At 42.4% G+C, this 11,806-nt stretch overlaps 1 protein-coding gene across 1 annotated transcript in view; it reads right to left on the bottom strand.

The window, feature by feature from the left end:
- Positions 1 to 212: 212 nt before the first annotated feature.
- Positions 213 to 11,806, bottom strand: part of LOC103193679 (mitochondrial amidoxime-reducing component 1-like) — a 42,804-nt gene continuing 31,210 nt past the window's right edge. Inside the window, exons 5-7 of the mRNA XM_042780431.1 lie at positions 7,495 to 7,556; positions 7,340 to 7,411; positions 213 to 339 (exon numbers count right to left, since the gene is read on the bottom strand). Coding sequence (XP_042636365.1) covers positions 213 to 339; positions 7,340 to 7,411; positions 7,495 to 7,556 — 261 coding nt within the window. The remainder of the gene's footprint in view (positions 340 to 7,339; positions 7,412 to 7,494; positions 7,557 to 11,806) is intronic.

The raw sequence follows: 11,806 nt of genomic DNA, 5'->3' as shown, positions 1-11,806 counted from the left end.
CTTGATGAAGTTCTGAAGATTATGTTTTTTGCTTTGAGGACTGAGACACTGGAAGCACTGAGACACAAAGAAATCCATGAGAGGAAAAACTCTGAAATCACTGAGATGAAGAAAATGCTGACGTGTCAGTTCCAAAACACTGAATTCTAAGTGTGATCATTTTAAAGGATGTTTTCTAAAGGCACGTGATTTTGCAAGAGACATGATATCCTTTACTGGAGAAGCTGGTACACGGGGTCTCCCACTTTAATTATACCTGGGTTTTCCAGAACAAAATACTGTCCAAAGAGAGGTAATTTTCCATATAACTTTTTTTCAGAAGGGTCACACAGGCGATAACTGCAATAAGAGAAAGATCATGGTGAGTCACAGCCAAAGAGAGCAAACGTTCCAACACCATGTGGTTCCCTCTTGTCTGAGCTAAGGAGTCAATCTCACATGGAGGGCTGCCCTATTGCACAGCTCCAGAGCACCATTCCTATCAAAGCCCCATAGAACAGTGTCCCCTGGGGTTGTACATAGAGCAGCCTTCCCAGAGCACAACCTACAGAGGCTTAACCAAAGGTCATATTCCCGCATCTTTTCTCGACGCCAATGTTCCCTTTTCAGCATTAAGAGCTTTTTCACAACTGTCATCATCAAGTCAACTCTGAGTCATGGCAACTTTATGTATGTCAGAGTAGAACTGTGCCCACATAGTGTTTTCAATGGCTGGTTTTTCAGAAGTAGATCACCAGAGTTTTCTCCCAAGACACCTCTGGGTGGATTTGCACTCACAACCTTTCAGTCAGCAGCTGAGCATGTTAACCATTTGCACCTCCTATGAACTCCATTAAGAGACTGCCAAAAACAAAACAAAACAAAACAAAACAAAAGAACTCATTGCCATCAACTTGATTCCAACTCATGGAGACTCCTGTGTTACACAGCAGAACTGAGCTCCATAGGAGCTTCTTGTCTACACTCTTTATGGAAGCAGATCACTGGGTCTTTCTTTTGTGGCACTGCTCGATGGATTCATGCCACCTACCTTTATAGTTAGTAGCCCAGGACAAACTGTTTGCACCACCCAGGGACCCATTAGGTACTTAACATATTTTTATTCATACCTTATCACCTTCCTTTTCCCTAGGTGTCTTTCTCTTGGACACCTTCATTTTGGTCTCTGCCATCCTACCAGACACTCAAGCTTGGAGTTCTGGAGTCATCCTTTACACTTTATCCCTCACTTTTCATGACTAATAAGGAGTTAAATCTTGAAGTTCTTCTTGCACAGTATGTTTTCAATATGCTTGTTTTTCCCCAATCCCATTGTCAAATCTTCTTTCAAGCATGCTCAGACTATTAACTTCCTAGCCAGTGTCTTTTCCTCATTCTCTCCTTCTTGCCATTCAGTGTTGACACTCTATTGCTTTCTTTATTTTGTTCTGCTCTTATCGCTCATAGGCTCAGAAGCTTTCAATGGCTCCCCAGTGCCTATAGAATAACATTCCACCTCTTCAGCCTGGCATGTAGGCCCTCTACCTGGCCCCAACCAGCTTTTTCAATCCCGCTCCTTATATAAACTTATGCAGCACTCCATTACATGCCTCAGTATTCTTTGTATTTGGCTGACTCTGTGATTTCCCTGTGATCTTGCAGGATACTCCTCCTCCAGTTCTCCATGAATTAAAAGCCTACCTTTTCCTCAAAGCTCAACTCAAATGCCACATCTCCCGGGAAGGAAGCTTAGGATCCCTAGCCAGAAGTAATTTCCCCTCCTCAGTTCTCTTGGCCTCTTGAACACGCACATGTCTTGTTCCATAGAGTCAGAGTGCATGTCTTATCTTTTCTCAAGCCAGGGAGTCCCTGGAAATCATGAACTGCATCTAATTCCCTGGTCCTACTCACACCCAGGCTAGGCCTCACAGGTCACTGGAGACTCACATGTGTTTGTTGAAGGGACAAACATACTCCTTTTTACAGACAGTATCAACCTATTTGTCAGGCAGAAGGTGTGAAAACCTCAGTAAGAGTGCACATGCGCAGGTATGTGGGAATAGTACAGAAGATCCAACCTTCTCCAGGAAACAGCTCTCCCTCAGTTTCTCATCTAAGCTAATCCCAAAGTTACATCATTTTCACACACAAAAACATGTGTACAAAGCATTACTTTCATTCCACCTTGCTTTAAAAATACAAAAAGAAAAACATTACAACAACTGGATTCTAAAATATTTTGTCCTCCAAATCCGAAAGCGCTAAGCAGAAAGCAGAGAGAGTCAAATCTAGAGCCTCATTCTGGAGTCTATCAGCTCCTCGTCCAGACTATGAGCATCACAGGGGCAGGCACTGGGTTTGCTCACTGCTGGATTCCCATGGCCTGGCACACTGTCTCCACTAAAACAATATTGTCTGAACAAATAAATGAATGGTAAATGAATGAAAATGATGCATTTTCCCTTGATCCATGATCAGATCCCTGCAGTGACACTAGGAACTCACATGTCTCTCCTGTTGGCTTCTCCTGTGTAGTATGCAACACCAGGGACATTCAGTATCTGTGTCTGTTGGAGGACAGGGGCAGATCAGCTACTTTTACATGATTTCTTTCATCAATGTGATTTCTTGTTGCCTCAAAGCTCTGCAGTCTGGGGTCACTAGCTCTAATTAGCTAGGGAGGGAATTAGTTGTAGTTCTGGGCACTGTACATTTCCATAGCACTTGGAAGTTTATATACTTGTAAGTATACACACACACACACACACACACGAACAACTGCTTTAGAGTCAAGTCTGACTCATGGCAACCCCATGTGTGAGCTGTTTCATAGTGTTTTCAATGGCTGTGACCTTTCAGAATCAGATCACCAGCCCTCTCTTCCAAAGTGCTTCCAGATGGGTTTAAACTTCCAACTTTTTGATTAGTAGTCAAACACTTAACCAGTAGCACTACCCAGGGTGTGTGCGTGTGTATCACAGCTATATACTATAAATTTATAATATATAATTCACATATATTATCTCTTTTAATCCTTATAATAACCCTATGTGGGAATATTGCCCATTTTATGCTAAGTCTCAGAGAAGCAACTGACTTGCCCAAGATCATAGATTTCAAATGTGATCAATCAGGCTGGGGCCAGAACCCAGGTCTGGCTGACTCCATAATCAAGACTCTTCTTTCATTTATCTACCTCCTGAGTACACAAAAATGACTCAGAACAAAGCACAGGTCTGAGAAGAATTGAGGGCTTTAATAATTTACTCAAGGAGCCCTGGTGGCACAACAGTTATTGCTCAACTTCTAACAGAAAGGCTGGCAGTTTGAACCCATCCAGCAGTAATCTGGAAGAAAGACCTGCCGATCTATTTCCATAAAGATTGCAACCTAAGAAACCATGTGGGGCAGTGTCACTCTGCCACATGAGGTTGCTATGAGTTGAACTCAATGCCTAAGGCATTTGACTACTAACCACAAGGCTGGTGGATCAAACACATCAGCCACTCCTTGGTAGGAAGGTTGGGCAATCCACTTCCATAGATATATGGCCTTGGAATCCAAAGGAGGGGTCGTTATGAGTCAGATCTGACTGGATGGCAGTGAGTTTGGTTTTTGGTTTGAACAATAACAACAACAATTTGCTCGTCTACACAAAAGTGTAGCCATTCATCTGATGGGTTTCACTAGCCTCTTCCCTTCAACCACTCATGTACATACTCCCTAGCCAGGTAACTTAGGAGTGGAGGGCTAGGCTGTCCCCTCCTAGTCCAGTCCCCTTTCAAATTGAGAAGGGTGGATTAAGGGGAGAAAGAGAAGAGGACAGTAAAGGCCAAAGTCTAGCCACCTGGCTTGGAGGTGGCAGCCCAGTTCACTGCCTGGAGGAGAGACAGAAAGTGCTATAGGAGATGTGATTCTTGGCTGGCCCAGCCTCTCAGGATTTTCCTACAGTGGTGGTAGTATGGCTGCTGATTGTCCTGCCAGTTCTCACCCACCTCCTGTATCACTGCCAAACCAAAAAACACCAAACCAATTGCTCTCAAGTTGACCCCATGTGCGTCAGAATAGACCTGAGCTCCATAAAACTTTCAATGGCCTATTTTTCAGAAGTAGATTGCCAAGTCTTTCTTCTGAGGTGCCTCTGGGTGGAGTTGAACCTTCAACCTTTTGGTTAGTAGTCGAGTTAGTTAAGTTTTTGTGCCAACTCCAACTCCTGTGAATGCTACCTCTCCAGGATTGTGGAAAGATTAAATGAGATCACTCATGACCTCTTGTGGGAATGAGGAGGTATTGCAAAAAGCCTGTGAAATCATGCTTGCATCAAGCATTGTTCAACAGACTGCAATATTGGCAGTATTGTCTCATACGAGGATCTTCTATCACTTTTTTCAAGTAGATATATTTCTGTTAAGGTGATCTGGTGGTATAGCAGATAAGCCATTTGGCTGCTAACCAGAAGGTCTGTGGTTCAAACCCACCAGCTACTCTGCAGAAGGAAGATGGGGGGAATCTACTTCCCTAAAAATTTACAACCTTGGAAACCCAATGGGGGCTCACTATGAGTCAAACTCACTTAAAAGCCCCTTGCTTAGTGCATTTTCTCTTGAAATGAATACAAAACATACAACTAACTTAATGTGGAGGAGGCCCAAGACATTCGATTAGCTTAAAAACAATGTCTCCAAACTGTACTGTAAGTGGAAACACCTCATTAACTGTAAAGTTCTGTGCACCAGTGAGTGCTCATTATTTATTCTGCCTAGGTTACTCATTTACTGGTCAAAGGTCAGGTCATGACTAGACAGAAGGTCTCTCATCACCACTCAGTCCCCACAGCTGGAGGTTCAGCTGGAGGATCATGGGGCCATAGGTCACCCAAAGACACAGGCCTACTTCTGAGGGCTCACAACCCACTATCTCTATGATCAGGTTAAGAGTCAGAGCATTGTGAGAGCTCCAAGGAGAGGTGCCTATATGGCCACCACAGAGCCTGGCTGTTGGTGGGAGCCTGGGTTAGGTTTCATTAAGTCAGCCATAAAGAATGGAAAGAAGTGTCCTCAGGCTTCTCCTTCTCTCAGAAGGTATAAAGTTTATAAATGGAGACCATCAGTGACCATATCTTCCATGGCCATTGTGTATGTACGGTGTTGATTAAAAACACATGGATAAAAACACTTTCAACGGAAAGCAAAAAACCAGAAGAGGTATTATTAGTGCCGTTTTCACAAATACAGAAACTGAGCTTCTTGAAAGAAGCAAAGTGACTTGTCAGTGTCACATAGTAATAGGTGAGAGAGTCCAGGCATCTGTCTCCTCCCATGGTGCTCTCACCTCTACATCCTTCTGCCTTTAGCTCAGCCCAGCATAGCTTAACACAAATGGCTGGTGGCCAATCATCCTTATTGTTGAAGTATTCATGCATCCAACAAAACTTTTACTGAACATCTAAACCGATTACCACTGAGTCCATTCCAAGTCATGGCAACACTGGTGGGTCAGAGCAGGCCTGCACTCCACAGGGTTTTTGAGGGTGAAGTTTTGTTAGTAGATCGCTAGGACATTCTTCTTCTGAGGCAGCTCTGGGTGGATTCAAGCCATCAACCTTTTGGTTAGCAGCTGAGTGCATTAACTGTTTGCACCACCCAGAGACTCCACTGAGCATCTATTAAACCAATTTTCTCTCTTCTTTCTATTAGGAGCAATATGTATTTGAAGCCACAATGATAGATTCCACTATTCCTTGAGCTGCAGGGATCTGTGAGCAAGCCATTCTCCCTTAAGAAAGAAGAGTAATTGCATCATCATATTCTCCTGCTCAAGAAGCTCTGGTGGTGCAGTAGTTAAAATATTTGACTGCTAAGCAGAAGGTTGGCAGTTCAAGCACACCAACTACTCTGTGGGACAAAGATGAAACAGTCTGCTTCCATAAAGATTTACAGCTTTGGAAACCCTATGAGGCCTATAGGGTGACTATGAGTTGGAATCAACCTGATGGCAGCGGGTTGTGGGGTATTCTGTTAGACAGGCCTCCATGCTCCACTGCTGTGGTTTTTTTTTTTTTTTTTTTAACAGTGGGTCCACTGTGCCTTCCCCCATATATGACAGATGCTCAGCAATGCCGCACTTACTTCTTATCCTCCCATTGCTTTGCCATGCTGTGCTGTGCTGTGGGTGATCAACATTAGCAGGACAGAACAGGCAGCAAGATCTCACTGCCCAGAACATGAATTCCAGAAGCAACACTAGCCTCAGGCACCACAAGCAGACAGAAAGAAAGAAAGCAGTGAGTCTCCCAACAACTGCCCAGGAGCAGAGAGAGGGTTGCTGTTTGCTTCGTTCCCCAAGATTTATGGGATATGCCCGGGCTTTCTCTTCCCAATTTATGACCATCTGTCCTGAGGAGAACATAAATCACTGCATCTATGGCAATTTAAATCTCAGTAAGAGATAGGAGAAGACACCTCGGCTGGCTGCACTGTCTACCAGGGCATTAGAAGCAATTAGGGCTGGATTGTGGGGCTGCATAGAGCCTGTGGAAGATCAGGGGAAGTGTGCTGGTGCTCTGTTACTCACCTCCCTGCCCTCACTCTGGGCTTGGGGTCAATTATCCTTCTTCTATAAACACAGTCTCCTAAATGGAAGATGGTCTAAAAGCTCAGAGGACTAGCTGGAACCCAAGGAGGGCTTGAGGAGCCTATTTCTGCAAGCACACAAACTTGCTAAAACCAGAAGAAAAGGATGCCAGACGCCAAGCAACATTTGAGGGGGTGGAGAGTAGCAAGATGTTTTAAAATGACAACAGCCAATGTCATGAGACAAAGTATATGTAAACTGCTATATGGAAAGTGAATTTGCTCTGTAAATCTTCACCCAAATCACAATAAAAATAAAAATAAAGAAATAAATAACAAAAAATGACAACAGTATACCAGTGCTCACTCCAGCACTATTTACAATAGCCAAAGGGTGGGAACAACCCAAGTGCCCATCAATAAATGAATGGATAAACACAGTGTGATATATAGATGGAGCCCCTGGATAGTGAAAACGGTTGACTGAAAGGTTGGAGGTTCAAGTCCACCTAGAGGTGCCTTGGAAGGAAAAAGAGGATGACCCTCAAGGAGATGGATTGACACAGTGGCTCAAACACAGCAACAACTGTGAGAATGGCGCAGGACCAGGAGGTGTTTTGTCCTGTTGTACATGGGGCTGCTATGAGTCAGAGCCAACTTGACAGACCTAACAACAGCTTCAGGATTACATGTGTGTGGTATATTCACTGCTTCCTTGGTCAAATACACTGTTGCTGCTCTCCTAGGCACATACATGCTAGGATGAGAACCCGCCTGCCCCGTCATACCTCTTTAGAGTTTCCAGTGGCTCCTTCCTGCTCATGATTCCTGTGTCCGGGTCCACAGTGGTTAAAATGCATCTGGACAAACATACCATCACACAATGGATGTAGGGATGGACCTTAACCCCACTTCTTCCCCCAGAGGGACTGAAAAGCCTTACCTGGAACATGCCATCACCCTTTTCAATTCCACATCACCAATAAGAAGCTTATTCCAAGAATCCTAGGGGACAAAGCACAAATTCACATGAGCACTCAGGGCTCTTCTAGACACATCCATAACTTGTTACTCCATGGCTGTCGAGGTGGGTCTGACTCACAGCCACCCTGTAGGACACAGCAGAATTGCCCTTAGCGTTTCCAAGGCAGGATTTTTTTTTTTTTTTTTTAATACTACCAATTTTTATCTGGATGAAAATGAAAATACAACATATCAAAATTTGTGTGAGGCAGCAGTGCTTAGAATGATACGTACACTTTTAAATGAGAAGAAAGACATAATTTCAATGATGTTAAGCTAGAAAAAGATGAATAAAAGAAACCCAAAGTAAGTAGAAGAAAATAATAAAGTTCAGAAATCAAAAAATAGGAAATAAATATATAAAAAAACTGAGAAAATTAATAAAATCATATCATCATAACAAAACTAAGGGGAAAGAGAGAAAACAGAAATTAATGAAATCAGGAATAAATAAAAGTCTTGTGATATAAAGCCAATATATAAAAATAAATTGTATTTCTGTACACTACAAACAAATAATTGGACATTTAAAATTTTTAAATAATTATAATAGCATTAAAAAAAATTGCCTTTGAGTTCATTCCAACTCATAGTGATCCTATCAGATAGAATACAACTGCCCCATAGGGTTGCCAAGGCTGTTATTCTTTACAGAAGTAGACTGCCCTATCTTTCTCCCATGGAGCAGCTGGTAGGTTCAAGCTGTCGACTTTTTGGTTAGGAGCTGAATGCTTTAACTACTGTGCCAGCAGCGCTCCTATAATAGCATTAAACAAAAATAAAAGGCACTGCCATCAAGTATATTCTGACTCATAGTGACCCTCATTAGGTTTCCAAGGCTGTAAATCTTTATGGAGAAAACATAACTACTTAGAAATAAATATAACAAAAAAATGAGCAAAACTGTTGCACTGAAAATTACTAAGCATTGCTAAGAGAAACTGAAAACCAAAAAAACAAACTAACTGCCATCAAGTCAATTCTGACTCACAGAGACCCCTTTTGGTTTCCAAGGTGGTAAATCTTTACAGAAGTGGATTGCCCAGTCTTCCTTCCACGGAGTGGCTGGTGGGTTTGAACCATTGACCTTCTGGTTAGCAGCCAAATGCCTCAGGCACTATGCCACCAGAGCTCCTTAAGAGAAACTGAAGATCTAAATAAATGGATAGATACACCAAAGACTCAATATTGTTAAGATGCCAGTTCTCAAATTAATCTATAGGTTCAGTGAAATAATATTATAATCTCAGTAGGGTTTTATTTGTTTGTTTGTTTTTAGCTCTCTTCCCACTTCCTCCCTGCAGTTACCTTTTCCCCATATCCTCCTTTCCTATGCCTTCTTGCCTTCTGAGCTATCTCCCTGTGCAAATTCTGCCCTTCTGATCTCCCATGGGTGATCATTCTAAGGAGCGTACCTACCTGGTGTAAATGTTCAATCCAAGGCTGTAATTTTTACAGAAGCAGACTGCCACATCTTTCTCCTGTGGTGCAGCTGGTAGGTTTGAACCACTGACCTTTTAGTTAGCAGCCCAGCGCTTAACAACTATGTCACCATGGCTCTTTAACACATATGTACACATGTTTCACCAGTCTATCGGACAAGTAATTCTGGTCATTTTTGTGTTTTTGAATTTTCCTCCCACTCTACCCAGGATCTGAGTGGTTGACATTGATAGTCAGGCACCATCTAGCTCTTCTGATCACAGGGTTGTGAAGGCTGGGGTCCCTATGGTCCATCATATCTTTGGACTAATTGTTTCCAGATGACTTTGATTTTCTTTACTCTTCTTTGCTCCAGATGAGAGGAGACCAATAGTTGTATCTTAATTGGGCACTCGAAAGCTTTTGAGACCCCAGTTGCTACTTACCAAAGTAGAATGTAGAACAAGACTTTTATGTATTATGTTGTGCCAATTGAGCTTGATGTCCCCAAGACTATGGTCCCAAGCCTCCAGGCTCAGTGACTCTATCCCTCAAGGTGTTTGGTTTTCTCTGAGAAGCTACTCCAACCTTGTCCTCATTACTTCTGTAATGTGTGTAGATAATTTTTTAGCACAAGCGTATATGTAAGACTATCTTCAGCTCCACCTATCCTTGGTCTTGGGTACATTCCTGTTCGTTTGTGTTTGTTAGTTTGTTTATGTTCCCCATAACCGTGGTCCCCAGCCCACAAGCCCAGCAACCCACTCCCTCAGGGTGCTTATTTTGTGGTTTAAAAGTTATCCTAACTTTGCTTCCTGTTATGTTTAAACCACATATGGATATTTTTACAGCACCACATGCAAATACATATGTAGGAATATCATCTGCCAAACCCACGTGTGGTCATAGGTATATTCCCATTTGTCTACCCATACCTGTCTACCTATGTATCTGTATCCATCTATAGATTAATGTTTACTGTTACAGAAAATGCAGTATTATGTATGCAATAGTATTTGCCTTTATTGTCTGTACTTCTTGTGCACCTCTCTGTGTCTTCCTTTTTTCCTTAGTGATATTGTGCTAGTCACACACTTCTGTTATATTGCTTTTCCTTTCACCCATATAAAACCTGTCTCTTAATTATCTATTTTCCCTCCCTTCCCCTCCTCTCCCATCCTTGGTAACAACAAAGAAAATTTCCTTCCCTGGATAAACTTTTCCTTGACCTTTTACAATAATGCACTCATACAATATTTGCTCTTCTGTAATGGACTTATTTCACTCAGTAAAAATGTCCTCCAAGTCACCCATGTTATGAGATGATGCACTGGTTCTTCATCATTCTTTAGTTCTGCACAGTATTCCATTGTGTGCATGTACCAGAGTTTGGTTATCTATTCATCTGTTCATGGGCACATAGGTTGTTCCTATCTCTTTGCTGTTGTAAATAATGCTGTGATGAACATGGATGTGCATATATCTATTTGTGTCCTTGATCTCACCTTTTTAGGATATATTCCTAGTAGTGGGATAGCTTGATCAAATGATATTTCTATTTCTAACTTTTTAAGGAAACACCACACCATTTCCCACAGTGAATTATGGCTGACTTTTCAGAAGTAGATTTCCAGGCCTTTCTTCTGAAGCACCTCTGGGTGAACTCAAACTGCTAACTTTTTGGTTAATAGCCAATCACATTGACTGTTTGCACCACCCAGCGACATCACAGTCCATGAGAAAGCTGTTGTCTGAGCCAAACACTTTTGCACTAATTACAGGAATAAGATCATCCCCTCTCTTCCTGTGGTACTTCATATTATGCCTTAGAGTTTCCCCACACATTATCTACCTTAAGTCTCACAGCTCCCATCAGGGGAGGGGGCCAGGTGACAAAGAGCCACATTTTACAACAATAAGAAGCATAAGCCTTCAGGGGTTCAATGACTTGCCCAGGATTAAAGCACGTGGATTAGAATCCAGATGTTCTGACTTTATCTGGAATCCTCAGGGGAGGACATTCTGCTTCTCTACTCCTTGCAGTGTAGTCTTGTGTGAAGTGTCTCTTGTCCCCAGGTCTCTCATTTCTCCCTAGTAAAATGGGAATGGTAACTTTCACCTCAATAGTATTTTGAGAGGAATAAAAGAGAGAATACATGCAAAGTACAATATAGGCATTAAATAAAAATACTCTCTCTTCATTTCTCTTTTCCTGAGATGGAAAGTCTTCTGGAGAAAATGGCTGCCATGGCTAGTGGGAGGCAAGCATCAATGAGATTGTCAAAGGCATCTAAGATACTGGATTTTTTTTCCCTCTCATCTCAGTCAGGTTGACCTGTGGTTGACATGAGCAAGGACAGAGCTCCCTTATCACTTAGGGACAACCCAACTCAGCCTCTTGGGGGATAATGCCACAGTTCACCCACTTCACAATATGCCATCTTTGTTGTTATTGTTGTTAGGTGCCATTGAGTCAATTCTGACTCATAGTGACCCTATGTACACCAGAACAAAACACTGCCTTGTCCTGGTGCCATCGTCACAATCATTACTATATTTGAGTTCACTGTTGCAGCCACTGTGTCAGTCCATGTAATTGAGGGTCTTCCTCTTTTTTGTTGACTGTCCACTTTACCAAGCATAATGTTCTTCTCCAGGGACTGGTCCTTCCTGATTTTTTTTTTTTCAGTGATTTGGATGAAGATTTACAGAGCAGATTCACTTTCCATATAGCAGTTCACATACACTTTGTCTCATGACATTGACCACAGTTTACCACAATGCAACAGCTCCCCTCCCATCTCCTCCCC

This window comes from Orycteropus afer, unplaced genomic scaffold (genome assembly GCF_000298275.1).
Source record: "Orycteropus afer afer isolate SDZICR_OR568_19922 unplaced genomic scaffold, OryAfe1.0 scaffold00039, whole genome shotgun sequence".
NCBI classification, from domain to species: domain Eukaryota; kingdom Metazoa; phylum Chordata; class Mammalia; order Tubulidentata; family Orycteropodidae; genus Orycteropus; species Orycteropus afer.
This window is presented reverse-complemented; position numbering and strand designations above follow the sequence as displayed.